Here is a 23831-nt window from a genome sequence, read left to right as displayed (position 1 = left end):
ACTTATTAGAGTCTTAATATCATGCTTAAGGTATAAAATACTCTGGCTTATTTGACTAACTAATAGATAATATTGAAAAGATAATGACTGGATACCGATTAAGCTTTTCGGTATAATACATCTATAATGAGCTATATATACTATAGCCAGTTTTTCCTACTGGAAAACTGGCTTGTGTATATATTTAGTTACATTGACAACTTTGAGACATATTCTTATGTATCTATTGTGTGAACGAAAAGTGGCTTTGTATGGGAAAAACCTAGTTTTCAGGATGTATCTTTTGTCTTAAAGAAAGAGGCCCGTGCCTAGCAAAATCTAGCTAATCAAGCTACTTAGAAAAGCTAGTTTCTGGCTTTAAAGCTAGACTCCTAGCTATTAGGGTAATTAAAAGGTCTTTAAACTACCTAGGGTAATTAAAAGGTCTTTAAACCACCTAGGGTAATGTTACGGCCAGCTAACTGACAGTGGGTTTGTGTTAGCAGTAAGTCAGGGATTGAGAGTAGTAACAGTCGTTCCGTGGTCCTGGTCGAATAGATCGTAGATCTTCAAAGGGCTTGGTGATCAGTCAAGGCCTCAACAAGAGTCGTAGAGTAGTTCGTCACTTAGGATAGCTGAAAGTACCGGTGAGGGTAGTCACGAAGTTGATTGCTGAAGAACTAGGAAAGGTAGGACTCGAGAGGACTCGAGTCCCAACTATATACAAGTCTGGTTCCATGCTGAACACTTCCTGATCCTGGGGGACCGACACCCAGGACGTCGGTCCATCGCCATGGACCGCCCTTGGCACCGTCGGTCCTGTCCCAGGACCGCTTATCGTCCGTCGGTCCTGCTTATCGTCACGTGACCTGTATCCTAGTTCTTCCGTTCCGTGGGGGTTGTTACGACGTAACGGCTGACGGCCGTCCCTATAACCGCTGAGCCCCTGCGGGGTCGTCGTCAGTGGTCTGTTAACTGTCGGGTCGTAACAGGTAATTAAAAGGTCTTTAAACTGCCTAGGGTAATTATGTCAAAAAGGGTGGTAGGCCAGGGGCGCTGGAAGCGATGCACACGCAGAGCGCCTAGGATGCCAGGAAGGCGCTAGGAGGAATGTTTGGCCGAGGACCGCGCTAGGTGCGCTTAGTCACAGGGAACACGCCGGAAGAAGGCGCGTAAGGGATACGGACAGGTCTTAGGAAAAGAAGAAGCACAATACACATCACGATTGACCCCTGAATGTGCGCCTACGAATATTCGAACAAATTAGAAGGTCTTTAAACTACCTAGGGCGATTAAAAGGTCTTTAAACTGCCTGGGGCAATTAAAAGGTCTTTAAACTACCTAGGGCGATTAAAAAGTCTTTGAACCACCTAGGGCGATTAAAAGGTCTTTAAACCGCCTAGGGCAATTAAAAGGTCTTTAAAACGCCTAGGGTAATAAAAAGTCTTTAAACTACTTAAAGTATATTTAAAAAATGTTGGAATAACGATAATCACATGACCGTACGACAAGGCTGTCACAGGCAAAGGGGTGTATAGGTGGCATGACTAGCACCTGTAACACCTAAATGTCTGAGGAAGGGATCATGGTTTATTACCTGTCATGCACGACTCGTGTCTAGGTATGGACAGAGATATATCTGTTCGTACGGAAGGCAACATCTAGTTAGGAAAGGTAATCACGGAAAATAGAATCTTTGGTTCACCCTACATTTATGACAGTACGATCGTACAGAGAGCCTATTCAACACTGATCAGTGATTGCTTGGCAGTCACGAGTGATTGCATCGTGCGATCACAGATTAGCAAGAGTGAAGAGACAAGATCGAGGTTTTACGGCCGGGCTACCGGGTAGTCTCGTACGCAAGTACGAGGCGAGAAATTCGAAAGAATACCTAAGGGGTCACGCTAGGAAATCTCTTATGCTAAGAGCCTTAGCCTAGTTGTTGTCGCTGCGGTGAGTCGTAACCGGACAACTAGCCTGAGAAGACGGTTTGTTATAATATCGTACGAGACAGATTCTTGTTGTCGCTGCGGTGAGTCGTAACCGGACAAGAATCCTATCGTGCAATACTTTAGCAAATAGTGTGCGCAACGGCACATTTCAACAACCATCCAACTAGATACCGTACGATACGAAACGGTTGCCAACATGACGACATCAGGAGAACCTGATATCGTACAGCAAGACCTCCTCCAGGAGGAGGAAAATGACTATGAGGTCACGTACGAAGACATGAGTGCAAAGAGTACTATTCCTATTAGTATATGGAAGAAGTCTACAGATCCGAAATACTGGGGAGACTTAGTCGATATCGAAACAGGACCTTCGGAGAAACAATTAACAACATACGTCGGCTACGTAATGATGGAAATCATACACCTAGACCCTCCACAGGAAGTACTTACTACGAAATTGTACGAGGACTTCCATCAATAGTCGCCATACCAATGGGACTTAGTTAACCGGACGTACAAAACCGAGTTCGCACGACTACTTAAACTAAAAGGCTTTCAACTACCTAAATCAAGGACGGTTTCAGAACAATTAGTCGATATAGTCTCAGACATAGCAAAAGGATTCGATTCTACGGACGACCGGGATAATTCCCAGACAAGAACATCAAGCCGTACGAACATTATTACACGCACACCGGTCCGAACCCCAGAGACAACTACACGTCAGACTTTAGCTAAACCAGCGATAGAGTCAATCGAACCTTCGTACGATACCGAACGAGCAAGCAGGAAGTCAAATACTCGAGATCAATCAAGCACACAGAATCTACCCCCAGGGGCAAGATATACCCAGGAGATCGAGAGCTTCCCACAGATACAGGACCGTACAACAAGTATCTATACAGCAAACAGTATTTACGATCTTCCACCACGACGCATAGTCCAGAATGGACCGTGCGAACCAAGCACGATTGCGGTCTTTCAGAAGGGATGGAAGAAAGAGAGGAACTATACTGGCAAACCGTACGATATCCTGTATGACAAGGCCAAGATTTTCATCAGCTTCTGCAGACGATTGCGAATAACAGAGGACCAATACCATGCCGTGTTTCCAGACATCTTAGCCGATCGTGCGGAGGAATTCTACCTCCACCATATCGGGCCAACAAAGAGGTGGGACGAGATTTACAAGATGCTAGATGCACATTTCAATACAGACATCAACCACAATTTTCACTATACAGATTAGACAACATTATCTTTCGTACGAGTTAAACGTGAGGAACCAGACAAGAAACCGATCGAGGTCCTCGAAGCATTATTTGATAAGTTATCTCTCGTACAACGAGCACTAGGTACAGGATTCCAAGGAGAAATTATGCTTCGCACGCAAGTTATCCAGGCATGCCGAGGCGTACCAGAGCTAGAGAACGCCCTCAGTAATCACAAGTCTAACCAGACATGTAAGGAGCTATTCTCTAACTTACGAGCCTCGCTACAAGTTGCAATCGATAGGAAGACAATATCGTACGACATTAACTTTGTCGATAGGCGGTATAATTCCAACCAGAGAAGCAGACATAAGCAACAACCCTACCGAAGACCTCAAGGACAGACGTACGAAAGACAAGACCAAGGGAACATATCCCAAGGAAAACCTACCCGTACGAACACAAGCAAAAGATGCTTCATCTGTAAGAAGACAGGCTGTTGGTCGACAAACCATTCTGATGAGGAACGCAAATATGCAAGAGACCAATACCTACAAGCATGTTATACACTCCACCAGGAGCCGTACGATGATTTTACAGCATATCTACAAGAAGTAGAGGGAGATAACCCTGTTGAAAATATTTCTGATGGTGACGATGATGATACTGGAGACGAGGAGGTTTCAATTTTCCTTACTTCAGCAGCATTCTTCCACCGTACGACAGGGGAAGACATTTTCTCAGCTCCAAAGACAGTAGAAGCAACTCAATTCGTACTACAAGACCCATATACATCAGTTTACCAAGGGGAACTTTGGGACACAGGTGCAGCGAAAGTTTCTACAGTCGGCAAGTCACAGGTCATAGCATACCTCAGGGAAAACCCACAAGCAAAAGTATCCTGGAAACCAGGGTCGGTCTACGTACGATTCGGAGACGGACGCTTAAACACATCAATCGGGACTATCATCATGGAGAATCCAATCGGACGAGTGAAGTACCATATCTTCGAGTCAGCTACGCCATTCTTATTCTCTTTAAAAGATGCAGATAGACTAAAGGCATACTTCAACAACATTGCGAATGTTATCATACGACGAGATGGGAAACATATTCCAGTCGTACGCAAATGGGGCCATGCTTTTTTCAATCTCAGCAAAAGAGAGTCAAGTATTTTCTTTACGGAGGTACAACTAAGGCGTTTACATAGACGATTTGGACATCCTCGTACGGAACGACTATACCAACTTCTGAAAAACGCTGGACACGACGATATTAGCCAGTCGATTTTAGAAAAGGTCCAGAAGTTCTGTCACAACTGCCAGTCGCACGATCCAGCTCCAAGGAGATTTAAGTTCTCCCTTAAGGACGAGAGCTATTTCAATTACGAAATCGTGGTAGATGTCGTACGACTGAAGGACAAAAATGCCTTACATGTGATCGATACGGAAACAAGCTTTCAAGGAGCAACATTCCTAAAATCCCTTTCCGCACGAGACACATGGAATGCGTTAACCAAATGTTGGATTAACACCTATGTCGGTCCACCAGACCATATCGTACACGATCCGGGGACAAACTTCGCATCTACTGAATTCCGCAAACATGCCGAAATTATGGGTATTACGTGCGATGAGATGCCAGTAGAAGCACACTAGGCAGTCGGCAAAGTCGAGAGAGCTCACGCTCCCTTAAGGCAAGCGTACGATATCCTTCATACCGAACTCAGTCATAATACAGACGATGAGACAATCCTACAGATGGCTATCAAAGCGTTAAACGATACAGCTGGACCGTACGGAATCGTACCAACACTTCTGGTATTCGGTACTTATCCACGTATTAACAAGGATTCACCACCATCACCAGAAATCGTACAACGGGCAGAAGCCGCCCAGAAGGCAAGGAAGTTACTTCAAGGCATCCGCGCAGAGGTTGAGATCAACCGTGCGATCAATACAAGGAACGGTCCTAATATTCAACAAGTCTTATCCCTCCCTATCCAGAGCGAAGTCATGGTATGGAGAGAAAACAAGGGATGGACCGGACCGTACGAAGTACAGGGGATTGAGGGACATAATGTAACTGTGAACATGATAAACGGACCTACACAGTTTCGGGCGACACACGTCAAACCATACTATAGGGACGATACACAACCCCAGGAAGAGTCTGAACCAGACGTCGCACGGCAAATCCCTCAACCACAACCAAGGAAAAGAGGACGGCCAAAGAAGGGTCAAAGAAGGGCCGTACGACAATCCCCAAGACATTTTCTCACTCAGAAAGAGAAAGACAACTACGAGTTAGCAGTAAAACTCCGACTTGACAACATAATCACAACACCAGGATTACCGTACGAAGAGTCGGATAGGATTGAGATCGACGCGTTAATCAACCAGGGAGTCTTTACCTTTATTCGGTACGACCCAGACAAACACTCCAACATACGGATCTTTCGTACACGAATGGTTAGAGAAATCAAAAACAAAACCACGAAGCCGTACGAAAAGTCAAGACTAGTAATCCAAGGATATAGTGACCAGGAAAAGGAGGAAATCCTTACACAGGCACCAACGATCCAGAGGATGAGTCAGAGACTACTCCTCGCCCTTGGACCTACCCTCGTACGAGACTTCAAGTGTCAAGGAGAACTCAGGGATATTACGCAGGCATATACCCAATCGGACGATCCATTAAAAAGAACAATTATCGCACGACTTCCCAGGGAACTCGAGGGTAAATACCCAGAAAGAACACTCCTACATATCGTGAAGCCGCTCTACGGATTAGCAGAATCAGGTCTTTACTAGTATAAGACGTACGCTACACACCACAAGGAGGACCTTGGAATGATAGAGTCAACGTACGACCCATGCCTCCTTTATACTACGACAGGAGCAGACGACTTTGGTATCACGGCAATGCAAACAGACGATACAATGAGTTTCGCAACAGCAAGTTTCTCCGTACGGGAAGAGGAACAATTAGAGAAGAAGGGCCTTCGTGCGAAGCCGAAAACAATCCTATCACATAACCAAGAAGTAGATTTCAATGGCGGCAGGATTCAGTCGTACGAAGACTACTTTACTTTCTTACAGAAAGGACAAGTTAAGCAGCTCAATACTATAGAGATAGATGCACTTGATGCACGACAACAGTACGTTTCGCAGCGGGCAAGGGGCGCATACCTTGCTTCAATATGCCAGCCAGAGGCATCGTACGATTTAGCAGTCGCAGCTCAGATCAAAGAACCAAGTAAAGAGGACATTGAAGCTCTGAACGTACGACTTCAATGGCAAATAGACAACCCTGATCGAGGTCTTAAATATATTCCACTCGACTTCGTACGAACAAAGATGTATATCTTCACAGACGGATCATTTGCAAATAATACAGACCTTTCATCACAGCTTGGATTTGTTATCGTACTTGCAGAGGAAACAGCTCGTACGACGACAGACTTTGAGATCAATGGAAATATTATCCACTGGAGCTCAACGAAATGCAAACGAGTGACTCGAAGCGTACTAGCTAGCGAACTATACGGAATGACTACAGGCTTTGACAGTGGCATATCGTTAAGCAGTACCTTGAACCGGATTCTTCGTACGCTCAACCTCCCAGGAATTCCAGTCGTGATTTGTACAGACTCAAGATCTCTGTATGAATGCCTCGTACGACTAGGAACTACTGATGAGAAAAGACTTATGATCGATATCATGAGCCTGAGGGAGTCGTACGAGAAGAAAGAAATCTCAGAAGTGAGATGGATCGATGGCAAAGACAATCCAGCAGATGCTTTCACAAAGAAGTCATCAAATTCAGCGCTCGAGCAGTTAATTACGACAAGCAAGCTCAGGATAAGAATCGAAGCGTACGTGGATAGACTTGGGGGAAAAGACGAATGACAATCAACTCGTGCGATTTTACTATCGTACGAAAACCCCAATACCAAGATCCACCACCAGATGTTAGTCTATGAGAGCCGGACCCTTGAGATCATAGATAACTACCGTACGAATGAACCAATCCCCCAATTACTCCTTCTCAATCAGCTGCGGGTTGTGAGAAGAGCCAAGGAAGCTGCCAGAGGTGCCGACACCACGACCAAGCTTGCGACCAGGCGTACGGTCGGGCTGGCGAGCGCCACGGGCGTACGGCTTCCGATAGTTAGAGCGACGGGGAGACTCATCATCATCATCGTTGTCGGAATGGTTGCTACCACCAGACGAATCGGACGAACCATCCTCCTGACCACGGTAAGAGCAACGAGCGCCGTGCGACTGCTAGACGCATTCCGCACACGAGCCATCAGAGAGGGTCCTGAGACGAACACACTCCCGGAATCGAGGAGAGCCAGAGGTCGCACACTTGCTGGCGCAAGCAGGCATCGTACGACCTCGAGACTGAATGATGATCGCGATGAAGTAACTAGAGCGTCGTATGATAGAGGCGACGAACTCTTGAACGCTCATGTTGCCAGTCATACGCACTTCAATGTCGTGCGACGGCAGGGCAAGAGCATTACGTTCATCGTTCTAGACCATGGTTAGAAAACATAAAAGGGAAAAGAAAAAGCACTCGTACGTACGTTGATAGCCAACGAGAGGAGAAAGGCGCGGTTTCCCGGGTGAGAAGTCGGAATCTGCAACCAGCGAGCACCATCGTGGTTACGAACGGCAATCGTACCAAGGGGAGTCGGCAACTGCTGAACGTTGGCGAGAGACATGATGAAGATAATAATCGTACGTCGAATGTGAAGAAAAAAAAAAAAAAAGCGTTGAATGAGAATGATTGTTCAACGTACGAAGAGAAGAGAGAAGAAGTGGTGTACGAAGAGGAGAAAAGGTAAGTAAGAGGAAAAGAAGAAAAGACGCGTTAATATCATTTCAATACGGAAAGTTCTGCCTAAGTAGGCAGGAAAAAAAACAAGAAAAAGTGAGGTGAAGCAATAGAGGAAGGCACGTAGGACACGCGACTTACTCAACCGACAAGAGAGGAAGGCGTACGAGACGACTTCCTACATTCACCCTTACGACACATATTAATCAAGTAAAGCTATTACGAACTGGAATAGCGCAACCTAATTGGACAAAGGATAGGCACGTACGGTCATAAAAAGAAAAGTTGTGAGTGTTGGAATAACGATAATCACATGACCGTACGACAAGGCTGTCACAGGCAAAGGGGTGTATAGGTGGCATGACTAGCACCTGTAACACCTAAATGTCTGAGGAAGGGATCATGGTTTATTACCTGTCATGCACGACTCGTGTCTAGGTATGGACAGAGATATATCTGTTCGTACGGAAGGCAACATCTAGTTAGGAAAGGTAATCACGGAAAATAGAATCTTTGGTTCACCCTACATTTATGACAGTACGATCGTACAGAGAGCCCATTCAACAAAAAATCTATATAACTTAAGATTATAATAACAAAAATATTTAAATAGTATTATACTATAAAGTTCTAAAGATAATTAAGATTTATAAAACTAGAATACTTTAATAAATCTAAGTAAATTTATTTTATTTTAGAGAAATTAAAATTACTTTTAAATTTAAAAGATAACGTCGCACACCCACTTCTCGCACACCCCCACATTTCGCACACCTATAAATTGGGTCATCATGAGGTATTCATCAACTTCATAACTATAAGTCTGATTCGTCTCCTGCAACTGTGATACTATCGCCAGTTTTAATAGGTAATTCAGGCTCGCTAGATTCATCTGAGCTATCCTCAATTTCGCCAGCCTCAATTTGGGCTTTGTGAATTGCCTCAATGTTGGCAAACTTCGAATTTGGGCTCATTTGGACCTTACGCCGCTTCCGTACCATTCCAGCCTCAACTTCTGCTTCCAACATTGCAATCTTCTTCTCTGCTGTAGCCAATTGATAGTCCTTTTCATCAAATCCCTTTTGAACCTTCCGAAACAACAGTCGCTGCGTTTGCTGATCTTTATCCAACTTGCTGAATAAGCTAAGTTGATCATATAGATCAACTGTCTTCTTGGGCGTTGACCAGGCTACTATGGATGTAGCAGATGCCCAGTTTTCGTCTTTTCCACCATCAGAGGCCCTCATAGGCGTAGAATAGCCTGGCTTTGAGGGCTTGGAAGCATTCTCAAGCAGTAGAGGGCTCATGAGCGGTCGAGCTATCGAAATGGGCCATAGTCCTGTTGCTTTCCAGCCGCTTCTGATATTCTTGCTTGAAAATGCCATCTGGCGTGCTTTTCCATAGCAGGTAAGAAAGTTCCGTTTGCCTACAACTGTAGAATCGTTGTGTTGAATGAGGTATCCAAGCTCTTTTCGATAGGTCGCCTTGAGAGGCCCAAAGACTGCTTGGTCTAGAGGTTGGAGAACGTGGGATGTATGTGGCGGTAGGAAAAGGAGATATATCTTGTGTTTATAACAGAGATACATAAATTCTGTTGTTTCATGACTGCCATGACCGTCTAGGATCAATAGTCTCTGCTCAGAGGGATGATCAGGCTTAGTCAGAGGGATAAAGATGTTCTCAAGCCATTCCACAGCTGTAGAGTCTGAAGTCCAGCCATTCTCAGTTGCTGTGAACTTCCAACCACTGTAAATATCACGTTTATGGATATCAAGAGGAAACCATTGTTGTTGAACCGATTTCCCTCGATAAATAACAAGTGGAGGAAGCGCCTGACCAGTTGCAGAGACACACTCAAGCATAGTTGTCCAAGCCCGAGACCCAGGCTGTTTTTTTCGCATTGATGAGCTTTCTGATGATCCCAGTACTAAGCCATTTGATCCTCTGCCTTCTAGGATACCAGTTTCATCCATGTTATAGCGATGATGTGGTTTGATCGCCTTGATCTCTGGAAGGGCGAGTTGTTGAAACCATTGCCTGATTACATTAGTTGAGGCCCCATTGACACGCTTAGAATCGATGGCTCTAGCTCTATGAACCTTGATTGATGGATTTCTCTTAATAAAGAACTGAATCCAGTTTCTCCCAAGTGGCTGGGTAGTGCCTCTGATGTCTAGGATTCGCTGGGCAAATTCCTTGAGTTGTTGATGTGTTGGCGGCAGCCCTAACGCCGCCTGGATACGCACCCATTCAGCTAAGTGACTTTCCTGTGCTGGAGATAGCTTCTGGAAGCTAGAGAAAGCTACATTTCTTGCCTGTGAACCCTTTAATCGAGACTGGAGGGTTGATGGTGGAATTCCAGCATCATGAGCTGCCTTTCGGACACTCTGCCCACTTGCAACTGCATTGAGAGCTTGATTGACTTCTGTTTCCGTATACTGGCCCATTAAGCGTATAAGAGTAACTATTCAAAGAATTATAATAATCGCTGTAAAAGTGGTGAAGATATTAAAGAATGTTGAAGAGGGTAAAATTCTACATGAGCGATTTATGGGTGTGCGAAATGTGGGGGTGTGCGAGAAGTGGGTGTGCGACGTTAACCCTTTTAAGAACCTAACCCTAATAGCTTTAATTAACACTGCTATGACCTAAGCATACCTGCTGTCAACTGGGAGAGGATGCTGCATTTTTACACCAAGCGTGGAATACCTGAAGGCGTTATAGGATGAGGGTACCCTCGCTAGCGACCAAATCCTCGTTGATGCAGGTCTCGACACTCTGCAGGGGCCAGGATTCGATACTTAGCTGCAACTACATGCGTGCTGAGAAGAAGACTAGATTTCCATGGCTCTCTATGGTCGGTTGAAGTGACACCATAATGGAATGGGACGGAACAATGTTTGGACATATTAAGGAGATAGTGGCGTACGAGTCGAGGGAACAGACAAACGGAAGTACCAGAGATGTGTTCAGGACCTGGAAAGACCCAAAAGACTCCTTCAAACAAACCCATGGTGGCCGGCTCAGCTTTTTCTGATGCGGCTTCCATTTTAATTGTTCAAGTTCGTTTGATTGCCTGAGGACACCTACCAAATTCCGCTGCCAGCTTGATTCTCTTTTATTCTTTCCATAGTCAATTATGAGCGCCTTGCTCTCTTCATATGCTGCTTTCAAAAAGCAGGCTCTTCCACAATCATTGATTACCCAAACTCAAGTAGAATTACCGCGCCATGAACCACGATTCTCCTTAACCATACCAAAGCCTCGAGAGCTATGCTGAAGTATGAAGAACTCTTTGTTATTACCAGTGTGTTCTACGATGTTGTTGGGCCATGGTACCAGAGGCATCCTCTAGAAACAAAGCGATTTTGTTCTTGTTGTGAGCACGCGTACGCAAAGAGGGTTACCGAAGATCCTATCGGCAGAGCGAGTTTTCTGAGATCCGGGGCGTGTCATGCAGTCAATTTAGCAGTCTGCTCTCTAGATTTAATTCCTCTCTTAAAGTGTCAAGTCTCTTACGTATTGTTCTTTTGCAGCTCAAAGAATCTCTCAATAACCCTGACCCCGATATCCTTCGCACTATTACAGCCCATGAATCCTGGAACAAATGGAAACTCTTCGGTCGACGTGCCAAGGCGTGTCGACAACTATTCAGGTGATTAAGAAAGATAACACTGGGTTACTCAAGCTTTTTGGCCACTGAAAGACAAGAACCTTAAGTCATAGATCGATACCTTTCAACATTGTCGAATCATGTTCGATGCTGTCACATCAGCGAGCACTCTAGTAACCGCTTAGATCGCCTCAAACAAAATCGATCCGCCTGTGCTAGCACATGAACAAAATCAGCTCTCTCCACCTTCTCCTTTTCAAACAGACGAACAGAAACATGTCCTGGGACTGCGCGCTGGTTCCTGGATTCAAAGGAATATGGGGATTGGCTGCGCTCAGAATCGCAAGATTGCTTCTTATGGTGCCATGGCCCGTCTGGCGTAAGCAAGTCGGGCGTGGCAGCAATCGTAGTCAGAACTTATGAAACGGCAACGCCAAGATGCGCATCTTCTGGTGTGCTACTTTTCCTGTGACTTCATGAGCCAAGAACAGGAAACTACCCTGGCCGATTAACAATCCATGGTTTACCATTTGATTTCTCAAGGTAACGATGCAGATTGCAAAGAGCGCCATGTCGCGTTTTGGTGCTTCTCAAAACGCCCAAGTCCTTGGAGAGACTGTATTCCGGATTTATCAATCTGCGAACACTGTAACGACACATCGGCGTTCTTCACCCATGCTAAGATTGAAACCGAGAGGGCCTTTCCCATCTGCAAGTGGGTTGATGTGTTGATGTAAATGTACTCCCACTTGGCGGTCGGGTAACGTTGTCTCGAATCGTTGTTCTTTCCACCGAGGCGCATGCGAACAGGGGTCCGTTTTTGACTCGGCTCCAACTCTCCTTCCTTTCCAAAATTGCCCCTGTAGATTTGACAGTGTCTGCAAACCAAAGAAGCCAGGGTATCTGTATCCTTTCTATCCGTATGCAGTTTCGCATGCAGGCGTGGGTTGATTTTCAGTGACAGGGTCCAATCACGTAACGAGAACCACGACGCACAGAACCAACAAACAAAAACGAGTGGGGTAGACAATGAAGGCGTTTGGTTTTGGCGAATAACTCCGACAGGGCCTTTCCTTCAGTGTGGAAGAACATAAAGCGACGTTGGTTCCCTTCCCCTCGCTTTGCCCTCCCTTCTTTCTTCCATATCTTCATAAGTGACATAGCAGAATTTGAGTAAGGGTCGAACAAGATGAGTTCTCCTGAACAGACACAACAACAAGCTATACAGCAGCCCCTCATACAGCATACTGGGGAGGAGGTATGTCTATAAGATTAAATCACTAAGTTTGGGGCTGATAGTATGCAGGAACCTCAGACCGATGATGGCGCCTCATCGATTGGAGGAGATGTGGGTTATATCAAACTCCTTCGGCACAATCTTCAGCTAATACGCAAAAAGTCTTTCGATAGTACTCTAGCCTCTTTGCGATCAAGCATTGTTGATTACCGCATCGAAAACGGTCGTACATACCATAGAATGAGCGACGGAAGTAGGTAGCTCTTCTCATATATATCATAGAGCGTGTAGCTAATTCGAGTTAGAGTACGCTTTCCCGAATGATGAAGTATGTCGTGACGCTACATATACCCGCTTTCACTTTCAGCTAAATCTCATTTCCAATCAAAGCGAGAAAAAGACCGTCTGGGTAAGCGTAACTACCGAGACTCAGATAGCATAAATTTAAGCTAATCCCCGAGGATAGACTTGGTGCACCATTTGTGGACTCTGACTTGGGACGGTGAAATCTGTCTTTCCCCCAAGAAAAAAACTGCCAATCGAGTCTTGGACGTCGGTACAGGCACTGGAATCTGGGCTCTAGACTATGGTGAGAATGTTTATACTGTTTTCGGCTTGAACGAGCTAAATTTTTTCCTAAGCATAACTGACTTTGTTATAGCGGATGAGCATCCTGAAGCAACGGTTATCATTTTATGCATCAAGTATATAAAGAATATAGCTAATGCCGTTATAGGTTCTTGGGGTTGACTTGAGCGCAATTCAGCCTGGATAGTTAGTTTATTCTGATCCTTTGGAGTATATGGACTTATGCTTAACCAGAATCAATAGTATACCACCAAACTGCAGTTTTGAAATCGACGATATTGAGAAGGAGTGGACCTGGTCGACACCCTTTGACTTTGTCTTTATTAGATCAATGGTTGGAAGCTTCTCTGACTGGCAGGATATTATCGATAAAGCATATGAGTAAGAAATCGCAGATATTGGGGATATTTGAGACTGACTTCTAAATTTATAGCAATCTCGAGCCGGGTGGTTATATTGAGATGCAGGACATGGCCTTCCCCCTCCAGTGTAATGATGACACTATGAAGAATGACTGGAAGCCCCTTAAGTGGACGAACTTGCTGGTTGAGGCGACAGACAAGTTGGGGAGGTCTGTTACGGTGCCCTCGACCTTTAAGCAAATGCTCGAGGCTGCTGGGTTTGTAGACGTGCAGGAGCGCAGGGAGATTTGGCCATTTAACCCATGGCCTAAGGATGCGAAGCTCAGGGAATTAGGGACCTGGTGTCAGGCTTCGGCTTTATCCGGCCTTGAGGCAGCCTCGCTCGGTCCTTTCACTCGCGTCCTTGACTGGTCTGCTGTGGAGACGAATGTTTTCTGCGCCGAGGTGAGAAAGGATCATTTCAAGATTGGTGTTCATGCCTATTACGATGTGTGAGCCAGCCCTCCTCCATCCGCAGATCTCAGGTGCTTGTCTGTGGTGAATGACGAATATAAATGACTAACAAAACTCAGGTATGGTGTGTACGGTCGGAAGCCGGAGAAGGAAGCTACGGAAACACCTGTTGCGTAGACCCATTACTATCACATGACAACTGTGGGGTTTTCTCTTGCGCTGGCATCAAAGGTTGTCGGGGCTCCAAGCGATTAATAATTTCCAAGACTGAACTCATTGTCGAATGATTAGGAGATGTTTTAGTGGCGCTTGTCGCAACCACTGAAGCTCTAAGCCAGTATCATCTCACGTTAAATTATCTCCGTATGATGTTTTTAAGATAGGGTTAGTAGAAATGATATATGTCGCCTTTACTACGTTATCAAGCGTCCTGAGACATTTTGGGGATGGCTACGCTAAAGCCCCTAAAGCCCCTTAAGTCCCGGCTCGGCCCGTTCCAGTCCCACTTGGTGCTGAAGATTCTGACTCGATTTTTGATGCTAAGGATGATAATCAAATCGATAGAGTCATTGACTGTCACGAGCTACAGCACGTATGAATGGGGTGGAGAAAGGTGTAAGGAATGTCACGTCTTTTCAAAAAGTGTATGATCCTAAGACGCACTACTTAAATAGGTTTCCTAGCTGCCACTCGGCTCCCAATAGGTTCACGGGTACCCGTGCGTGTAAAATTTCACGGGTACCCGTAGAAATGACTAAGCAACTCTGATATGGGGCTCATGAGCCAATGAGAGGCACGGCCTGCATCAAACTTATCCGGAAAGTTTACGACTTTACTACGATGCACTCTTCGGGCTTACTACCAGCGTATAACGCCTCCTGCTCTGCCTTATCTTGCTCGACTCGTTTCCAGACTTCGCTCATACCTCTCTCACTGTTTTTAAAGGGGTTTTGTCCATCTTCCGCAATAATCAGCTCATCGACCCGTTTGTGTTCAGCCCTATCCCAGTCCAGATAAGCCATCATCTCCTCCTTCGTCCAATCCCTTGACCCGTGTGAGGTAGTGCAGCGTCCTTTCATCTGCTTATAGTCAAGACACTACTCATAACACTTTTTGTCATAACGTAGCGGAAGTCCCATTGCCCTTCGATACTCCTGGTTTGTTTTGACACTCCCACGAGGTTGAGCACCGTACCAGGCGCTTCTTGCTGCATAGTACCGTCCGTATATCGCCTGAGGTGAATCGTATCCTGGCAGCGAAGGTGAATGCGAATGCGCAAATGGTGATAATACCCGAGGTGGTGATATACTGGTCTCTACTACTATAGCAATAGTCGGTTGAACCAACTCTGGTACGTCCTGCACGGCGTTTGAAGGAGGTTCTTGTGTATCTGTCGTCGTCCCGGTAAATATCGCAGTTGATACTGTAGCTGGATCTGGAGTAGGTGTCGGTTCAGGCAATAAATGCGTGTATCGCAGAGGGCACGCCTTTGAAGTCATAGTATGGCTAACTGTATGACACCTACTGCATTTGCTTGGGGCCCGTGAAGCAACTTCAACAACTTCGAACCCGCTAGGCTCTCGTCTAGTGCTTGATTTGGGAATACTAGGATTCTCTAATTACAACCTGGGCTCTATGCGCTGGCGAGGCTCCAGCAATAGCTGCAGCGCTCCATCACGCCTCAAATGCCAATATACATGGAAGTGCTCACGTAGAAGAACAAGATTCTGTTCTTGTAAAGTCTTCAATTTGTATAAGCATAGGAGACCATATACTCGAGAAAACGTCCCCGTACAGGCTGTGGAAGGATTTGTGTCTTTCTTCGTGAGCAGCTTCCGTTGCTCTTCTACTTTGCGCAAGGCTTCATGCGATACCCAGCCAAGCACTGCGCCGTACATTGACCCTGAAAGCTCAACTAGTATCCGTATTTGCTGTTTAACTTGATTTGACTTTAGATCCGATAGCTGATTTAGTAAAGCATGCTTCATTGCTCGCCAAGCTTCAAAAAGGTCTAATATAGATCGTTTCAAGTGCGATTTAAGTAGTGCATAAATACCCTCAACTCGCGAAGTAGCCACATTGCCAAAATGGGTATGCTGATCGACCCAGGCTTTCACTAGCTTCTCCTTGTATGGTTTCAACCAAACGGACGTAACATAGCCGACTTCTTCGAGATGGTCCAGAAGATAGCGTTCCTCAAACTGGGAAACGCGCTCCTCAAAAACCACCTCAGATGGCGAGCTGATGATCGAATGCCAGGAGTTATAAAATTCTTCCCAGCTCTGAGTTAAAGGTTTGAGCGCTGCAGGATTGTTGACTGTCTTTAGCTTAGTAGAGTCAAAAGCTGGATTACAATGTTGAAGAACGGCCTTGTTCGCATGCCAGAGGCAAAGCAAAGATGCAGAAGAGGGGAAGATGGTTGCAACAGCGTTAATGCATGCTAAGCAGCGATCTGTAAGGATAACCGCAGGTAGGCTAGCGTTGCACTGACTATACAAGGATTTGACCCGCTCCAAAGCCCAGGTATAGTCATCTTCTGCCTCGCCGCTAAGAAATACAAACGCAATACAGAACGACCGTTGGCAAGCATCGACGCCAACTATATCAAGAAGTAGCATACCATACTTATTAGTCTTATAGGTACAGTCTAGTAACATGATGTCTGGGTAGGCTTGGAGAAGGGCTAAGGAATCTGGATGAGCGAACAAGACAGCCGTAACTCGGCCATCTGGTGCAAACTGCATGCGACTCCAGAAGCCTTCCTCATCAAGTTGATTAGCAAGTGCATAGATCGAGGTCTGCCCTTCACGAACATCTCGTTTAGCGGCTGCAATATGATTGTAGATATCCTGCTGGGTCGCTATAGAGTCTGTCGTTTGTCGTATGTATGTTCTGATGTCCCTGGGTGCGACGCCAGCGTTTGAAAGACCGGCCACCTTGGCTTGATCCTCCTCAGATAGCTTGCGATGCGTTGGGTGAGCAGACGGATGTTGGCTTGGGGGATGATTATGAGAAGAAAAACGCTTATCGGGCCGGTGTCTCAAGCTCCATATGCTCTTATCCAAAGATTCCTTAGCAAGGACGGAAAATTGACAACCAGTCCCCCTACTAGTAGTTTGCCTTTGCCGCGCTATTGATGTGCTTGGCGGATGACACGACCTATCGCATGAATATGTAATCGTCCGTCGTCCGCTTTTCTCCTTTGTTGATCTCCCGGTAGTGAATGCGTATCCCTTTGTCGCCGCCCAGTTGTTGATTGACATAAAAAGCTCATCGCGAGATTTATGATCGCTTTCAGGGGGGAGACTGTCGTCTGGGAATGTAAGTATTAAGTCTTTGAGAGCTATTTCCATTTTTAAGAATATATGACTGAAGTGCTGGATGCAAATAACGCGTGAAAGGTGTATGACACAAGACGCGTTCATTGACGTGGGCAGGTTGCTTAGTCATTTCCACGGGTACCCGTGAAATTTTACACGCACGGGTACCCGTGAACCTATTGGGAGCCTGTATGGATTCATACAACACCCTTACGTCAGCAACAGACAATCACTTATTTATGACTCCTTTAAATCCATAGAGCACCCTTACATGAGCGACTCAATAGACAAAACCACGGCAGAACTGGAACGTAATGAGCACTTGGGAGGAACTCGATAATATAGATAAGTTCTTACCTCTACTGTAGTACATCACCAAGGTCAGTGAATTTTCTAAACATGATAGCTTTATTAACCCTACTTTGATGCTGGACCTCTGGTAAGAGCGCTCACTGATGCTCCTAAACACTACGTTTCATCTGTGCCTTAAAAGTCAGTTTTTGGTTCATATAATACCAAGCCAATCCTACTGGGAAGGAACTTTTTATGCTCAAAGTATAGTAATGCAAAGTCTCCTCTAATTTGAATTGATTCCAGTAGCCCTGGGTTGGCCGTTTGCCAAAAATGAGCTCATGTAGCTTCATTCTTGGATTATGTTTATTGGGTATGAGTTAACACAGCCCTGTTTGCATGGCCATTCTTGAAAGACTGTATATTTTCTATGGTTCTTTGAGTAAATAGACAATTTAAAAGGAAGGACGACTTTGTACCTCGAACTCTAGTTCCCCCTTCCATCAGGTATTTATTGATGCTGTCAAACACATCATTTTACAGCTAGAGGTGGAACTAAGTTATAATTGATGTATATCCAACTACTATACCATCTTATGGAAGCCAACACAAATAGACTAGCAGTACGACGTGAGTAAAGTGCCCAACATAACAAGAAAACCAGCCCAGCCAATTTTATCAAGCGAAGACGCAAGTGAATGTACATTGATAGCAGATGGAGCCCCACTACTAGGAGAACATGTTAGATTGAATTTCGGGTTCGCACTGAGGTTGTCTGTGATGGCAAACTTCTCCAGATTTGCAGGATTGGAGTCCCTCAGATTGTACCACCAAGTATTGACTCGCCCAAAAAGCTTGTTGCATCCAATTTCTTGCCAGTACTGTGCAGCATTAGAAAGATTGGCTGTCGCTTGGCCAACTATAGGTCCCGATACTGGGTATCCTGTTTCAGTAACCCATACGGGCTTGCCACGGGAACTAGCGAGGGAGATGTTGTATATATCATCGAAAACATTGGTAGCGTTACTAAAGTCGTTACCGAGGTCTTTTTCGTAATACGGGTAAAGATCGGTTCCAAGCCAGTCAAGTTCGTCAATTACACTACTGTGGCTTTGGTTCGCCCATGCGCTCCAGGTATCCACATGTCCAATAGGCTTTGAACTGAGCAAAGTGCCGCGGGTTGCTGACCGAACCTCCCGTATAAACTGAATGAGGGTATCCGGCAGTTGGCCTAACCCGGCTTTATTTCGTAACCCAGACTCTGACTGACGGTACAAGTCTTCGCTGCCAACAGAAATGCCTACAACAAGATCGGCAAATTGCTGACCATACGTTTCTATGGCAGTTTTCATTGCCGCCATCTCATTCTCTATCGTTTTCGTGCCAGAACACCAAATGCCAAGTAGCATGGTTGTGTTGGTAGCAAGGGCCGCTGGAAAGGCGGAAATCGGCTCGTTTGTAGTACCCGCCTGAATCATCGTGTAAAGGCGGACACTGTTGAATGCTCCGGGAGAGTTCCGAAGCGTACGTGCGGTTGTGAACTCTTGTTGGAAATCGGATTGTTTCTTAGGCTTGTTGTCGTCCTTTGTTGCCCCAGAGTTGAATCCCAATAACCCTTGAGGCATCTGCTGCCCAAGTACTCCGGCGGTGAGCCATGAGAGTAATAGAAGAGTAATAAATCTACTCATCGCGCAAAGCAGACAATAGCGATTGCTTAAAGATTTTGCACTAAAAAAGAAATATGAGTGATGGTGAAAAAGCGAGAGCTGGCATTCTTGGGTTTTATGAGCATGGCTAACTTTGATCTAGCCGCAGTGGGAATAAATTTCAGAAGGTGCCGTCTTTATTATACGGTTCGTGTCAAATACGACAGGGTTCAGTCTTCCAACGCTACAACCAACGATCGGGATGCACTCATCCGTAAGAATAATATTAGAGCCCTCAGAATGAACCACACACCAGGGATGATCCATGTGCATTCTGAAGATGTCTTACTGTTTGGATTTGCTTGGCAGATTTCTCTGTAGCTGGACCAAGATCACCAAGAAATTTAAAGTTCAATTGTCCATGCCTGGGAACGTGCTAGTCAAACTATATTAACCAACCTTGCCCTCGCCCATAAGTTTAGTGCAGGTTGCGTACAGCATGCTGATAGACTGTCTAGTTCATGGATGGACTTGCCGTTTGATAAACTAGAATGCTCTTAACACAAATCGTTCAGTAACTTAACCGTCTTTTGCGTGCATTTAAGTTTTCTATATCAAATTGTGTTGCTGGATTATGCTGCATAGATCAATGACAACAGAACTACAATAGCAAGACGAAGAACTATCACTGTAAGGGTCATGCCGGTATCGCCGTGCTTTTCGAGTCATTGTGACCAAAACAATGCAGACCTTATCCCGGAACCAAGACAATACAGAAAAGCTAAAGCGAAGCACTAATTTCGTTAAAACAACATAAGGATTTCAAAACGACAAGGTGTGCCACAACAGTCCGCTGTTGCTTACCTCTATGTGACGTACCTTGTATGCGATTTGAATGGGGTAGTGATCTCCCGGCTGGGAAAGTCACCAGCCAGCCGAAGAAACCTAATTTTTGTGATGGTTCCACCAAATAGCATTCACTTCTAACCCTAATGGGGAAGATTACTGTTCCCATTAGAAATGCTGCTTCTACCAACCCTGCTCTCCTGTAGAAAGTTAGGCAAGGTTACATATCCCCAGGTATACCAGAAGAACCAATGCTACGTCGTAAAGAAGGAGTAATTTCCGTAGAAAGCCTAAAATAATATGAGACAAAATACTAAAGTATGAGGTGTGCGTAAATCAATAAAAGATCTCTCCTATGTCAGTTTTCAGGGTATTTAATGATGTCTATAGAAGTAGGTAATATGCTTGTAATCAATTGTAATAACCTGTTGCATGACCTGATTAAATCCTACTTAATTGTGTGTAATAACCACAATACCCAACACCCAGCATTTAGAGGCCCTATTGTTTTGCTATTACAAAATAGGGCCTCGAAAAGAGCTAGTTGTGTTCTTCGTAGACGTCTCAGGCTGCTGCAATACACCAAGGATGCTATATAGTCACTCACAATATCCTATTCTATCCAAAATCCGCCATAATATGGCCTCTTTGAAAGCAAAGACAGGGAATTATCTTCATATGAAAATGCCTTAAAGACCCAGACGCAGATGCACAAGTCTTCTTGTACTGAACTGGGCGTCATGGGCCTATCTGCACCAGAATTTGATCTCTACGAGATAGATGGAGGTTGGAGTCCTCAATGATGTTTGCTCTTCACGTTCTAAACTGCCTCCGAACAGACAAGTCTTGCTTACTCCATTCCTGTAGTACCGGTGGTTCATCAAAGTCGCTTCTCCAATAAATAAGTCTTGGTTAGCATACCTTTCGCTAGTCGCTGATCGGGACTGTTCGTAATTGATGGCTATCCATACTTACCTAGCGCGATCATGAAAACTGCCTCTGCGGTGGTACATTTTAAGTTTCGACATCTTCAGAAGGTAATCTTCCCTATGCATGAGGAAACGAATCAAAAGTAGCCTGCCATACCTGATTCAAATCGCTCTGTAAGGACTGCATCCCATTAGGGTAGCTGTAGCCTAAGGCACAACTCTTTTTACACTTCTTAGCTTCTCGTAGAAAAAGCAAGGGTCTACACATGCAGTCCTATGCGAGGTACCGGGCAATGCTTGACAGCGTGCGGATGAAGCGACAGTTGCATATTGATAACAAGACATGAATGCTACGGCTACATATTGGAACAGTTAAGCAAGGCAGAGCTCCCGATTATGAAAATAATTAAGACGTAGCCACAGTAGAGTTAAGCAGAAAGTATACATCAAATGTGCCCAGCTAGTCTACTAAATTCGTTGATGCTATTTCATTCTTCTTCATTTCCCGGCGATGCGTCTGCAGGAGCTGGAGCTGTAGCAGCTGAGGGACTTGAAACGCCTATGGGCTGACCTGTGGTGGGACCAGGAGTATGAGGCTGGGTTGGGGCTGGAGCTGAGGTTGACGTGGCATCTTCTGGCTTTCGACCGTAGACCATGTGACTGTTTAGTGGTTAGCTCTGAACGAGATAAAAGGCCATATGAAAAGTGGCTCTCACTAGTTGAAATAAGGCAGCGTCTTCGGATTCTTCAGAGCCTGACGCATCTCCATAACGAGGACCAATATCTCCTCGTAAGTCCAACCTAAGATCTCGCCCACCGGCATCAAAACCCACCCATCAAGGGATTGATCCATGAAGAGACCAGCATACTGCCCAATGCTTTTTAGCAACTCTTCTTTCGCCCAACCGCCAATGGGAACCTTCCATCTTTTATGGATGATGTCAACAAATCCGGCTTCCCTCATGCATTTCAACATCAAAATTTCTTCGTTGGGACCTACGCTTTGGGCCTGGCGGAAGGTGCGGCCCATAGCATCGCCTGCTTCCCAGGCAAGTTTAGCCCATCTTTTAAAAATGTGGTTGGGGTCATTCTCAATCTCTGGATTCTCAGAGCCAGCCTGGACGTCGAATTCCATGCTCTCAAACCATCCCCCAGGTTTCAGGTGAGTAAAAGCTTGGTCACAGAAGCGCTGCCAGTCATCAATTCCGCCGTGCAGATTGCGAGCATGGATAACATCAAAATGGTCCCGCCTGAAAGTCCAGTCTTGTTGGGCATCGTCGAGCTGAAAGTGGCAGTTCGGCGGGACCCAGCTAGGCTGCACCGGCGAGATGTCCGTTCCGATCACTTCGATGGTTGGAAACTCATCAGCCACGTCGCTGGATTAGTTAGATACATTGTCAATCATGCGAACGATTTCCACTTACATGGCCCAAATACCAGTTCCAGTTCCAACGTCAAGAACTTTCTACAGCGATCGCGTCAACTTGGTTAACATATGAACATGGATTTTGGAGTTACCAACCAGATTGTCTTTCTCTAAAGGGACTGGAGCGTAGAAAAGATTATCGTCCATAAGCATCAGTGTGAAGTGATGTCTACAAGGAAGCTGTCAGCTACAAGTGATGAAATAGGACGGGCTAGCTTTACGTCACGTCCAAGGTTTCGAGTTGCTTATCATCATTAGGCGCCCTAACATCCAGCTTTTGGTTAGAACAATCAATTTCAGGGGTAAGAACTATCGTTGAAGATGTTGCAGTCTGAAGTAGGTGACTTTGCTTACCAATAATCAATGGTATTGGACGTTTGGAAAGTCCTTCCTTTAATGGTGCGATACTCGCGAACACTAGAACTCAGCGAGGCTGTGGACTCCCGGAGGCTGAAGACGAAAGTAAGCTACCAAGAAGTTTCGGCTTCTAGTCTTGACTCACCTGCTTTCATCAAAGCCCTCGTCGTCTAGTGATCCAGCCACAGACTCAAGGTCGGCAACGACATGAGGGTCCTGGAGCTCAAAGAGTGTCATCAGCAAATCTTTGATCCATCCTTATTTGCTAGCGACCGCCAGCTACAGAGATTCTAGGTTGCTTACAGGTTGAATATCCGGTACGTGCTCGGGCTGCTGAGACATTTTGATAGCAGACGACGAAAGTAGTTGCTCGCAAATTTAATTAGTAGGGAACCACTCAAATCAGTAATCTTCGGATTGGAAAGCGAAAATAGAGGGCGAGCTCTTAAGAGACAAGAATTCAAGAAAGAGGGGTAGGCGGAAGGAGTACTTTGTGGGATTGCTAACCGACATTGTGGCAAGGATTGTTGGCGCGGTGGCCAGTGGTCGCAAATCCATTCCGTGGTCTGAACATGCCTGATGAATTTCCGGTAACAACCAATCATTAGATTGCGTATGCAGAATACATGCAGCCAAGAGCGCTGCATAATGTACGTTACTCGTTGGCGAAAGTGCTGCGCCTGATCCAAGCGAGACTACGGCAGTCCGCAGGGCGCACTGGGTCAAAATTCAAACATTGCCTAATTAGGATGCATAAACGAGATAAGCAT

The 23831-nt window shown here is 45.5% G+C and overlaps 9 protein-coding genes across 9 annotated transcripts; 4 read left to right on the top strand and 5 right to left on the bottom strand.

Annotated features, from left to right (window-relative positions):
- Positions 1 to 3315: 3315 nt before the first annotated feature.
- On the top strand, positions 3316 to 5961 carry CTRU02_214798 (uncharacterized protein; the record flags this gene model as incomplete). Its single annotated transcript, XM_070206311.1, has 4 exons — positions 3316 to 3946; positions 3968 to 4584; positions 4675 to 4768; positions 4811 to 5961. The coding sequence occupies 4 exons, from the start codon at positions 3316 to 3318 to the stop codon at positions 5959 to 5961; spliced, it is 2493 nt and encodes an 830-aa protein (XP_070060085.1).
- Positions 5962 to 6000: 39 nt separating this feature from the next.
- Positions 6001 to 7059, top strand: CTRU02_214797 (uncharacterized protein; the record flags this gene model as incomplete). Its single annotated transcript, XM_070206310.1, has 1 exon — positions 6001 to 7059. The coding sequence occupies one exon, from the start codon at positions 6001 to 6003 to the stop codon at positions 7057 to 7059; it is 1059 nt and encodes a 352-aa protein (XP_070060084.1).
- Positions 7060 to 7188: 129 nt separating this feature from the next.
- On the bottom strand, positions 7189 to 7880 carry CTRU02_214796 (uncharacterized protein; the record flags this gene model as incomplete). The annotated part of the gene is made up of 3 exons (XM_070206309.1): positions 7189 to 7437; positions 7486 to 7689; positions 7743 to 7880. 3 exons carry the CDS (start codon positions 7878 to 7880, stop codon positions 7189 to 7191), a joined length of 591 nt encoding a protein of 196 aa, XP_070060083.1.
- A 928-nt stretch (positions 7881 to 8808) lies between these two features.
- Positions 8809 to 9966, bottom strand: CTRU02_214795 (transposase; the record flags this gene model as incomplete). Its single annotated transcript, XM_070206308.1, has 1 exon — positions 8809 to 9966. The coding sequence occupies one exon, from the start codon at positions 9964 to 9966 to the stop codon at positions 8809 to 8811; it is 1158 nt and encodes a 385-aa protein (XP_070060082.1).
- A 2940-nt stretch (positions 9967 to 12906) lies between these two features.
- Positions 12907 to 14423, top strand: CTRU02_214794 (TAM domain methyltransferase; the record flags this gene model as incomplete). Its single annotated transcript, XM_070206307.1, has 6 exons — positions 12907 to 13096; positions 13310 to 13440; positions 13580 to 13617; positions 13675 to 13812; positions 13865 to 14284; positions 14366 to 14423. 6 exons carry the CDS (start codon positions 12907 to 12909, stop codon positions 14421 to 14423), a joined length of 975 nt encoding a protein of 324 aa, XP_070060081.1.
- Positions 14424 to 15086: 663 nt separating this feature from the next.
- On the top strand, positions 15087 to 15263 carry CTRU02_214793 (uncharacterized protein; the record flags this gene model as incomplete). Its single annotated transcript, XM_070206306.1, has 1 exon — positions 15087 to 15263. The coding sequence occupies one exon, from the start codon at positions 15087 to 15089 to the stop codon at positions 15261 to 15263; it is 177 nt and encodes a 58-aa protein (XP_070060080.1).
- Positions 15264 to 15865: 602 nt separating this feature from the next.
- CTRU02_214792 (uncharacterized protein) lies at positions 15866 to 17509 on the bottom strand (the record flags this gene model as incomplete). Its single annotated transcript, XM_070206305.1, has 1 exon — positions 15866 to 17509. The coding sequence occupies one exon, from the start codon at positions 17507 to 17509 to the stop codon at positions 15866 to 15868; it is 1644 nt and encodes a 547-aa protein (XP_070060079.1).
- A 965-nt stretch (positions 17510 to 18474) lies between these two features.
- CTRU02_214791 (GPI-anchored cell wall beta-1,3-endoglucanase EglC) lies at positions 18475 to 19545 on the bottom strand (the record flags this gene model as incomplete). Its single annotated transcript, XM_070206304.1, has 1 exon — positions 18475 to 19545. The coding sequence occupies one exon, from the start codon at positions 19543 to 19545 to the stop codon at positions 18475 to 18477; it is 1071 nt and encodes a 356-aa protein (XP_070060078.1).
- Positions 19546 to 21766: 2221 nt separating this feature from the next.
- Positions 21767 to 23403, bottom strand: CTRU02_214790 (methyltransferase domain-containing protein; the record flags this gene model as incomplete). Its single annotated transcript, XM_070206303.1, has 8 exons — positions 21767 to 21938; positions 21995 to 22654; positions 22703 to 22743; positions 22801 to 22873; positions 22926 to 22967; positions 23059 to 23154; positions 23207 to 23277; positions 23365 to 23403. 8 exons carry the CDS (start codon positions 23401 to 23403, stop codon positions 21767 to 21769), a joined length of 1194 nt encoding a protein of 397 aa, XP_070060077.1.
- Positions 23404 to 23831: the final 428 nt, after the last annotated feature.

The sequence above is a fragment of the Colletotrichum truncatum genome, assembly GCF_014235925.2.
Source record: "Colletotrichum truncatum strain CMES1059 chromosome Unknown Contig_0011, whole genome shotgun sequence".
NCBI classification, from domain to species: Eukaryota; Fungi; Ascomycota; class Sordariomycetes; order Glomerellales; family Glomerellaceae; genus Colletotrichum; species Colletotrichum truncatum.
This window is presented reverse-complemented; position numbering and strand designations above follow the sequence as displayed.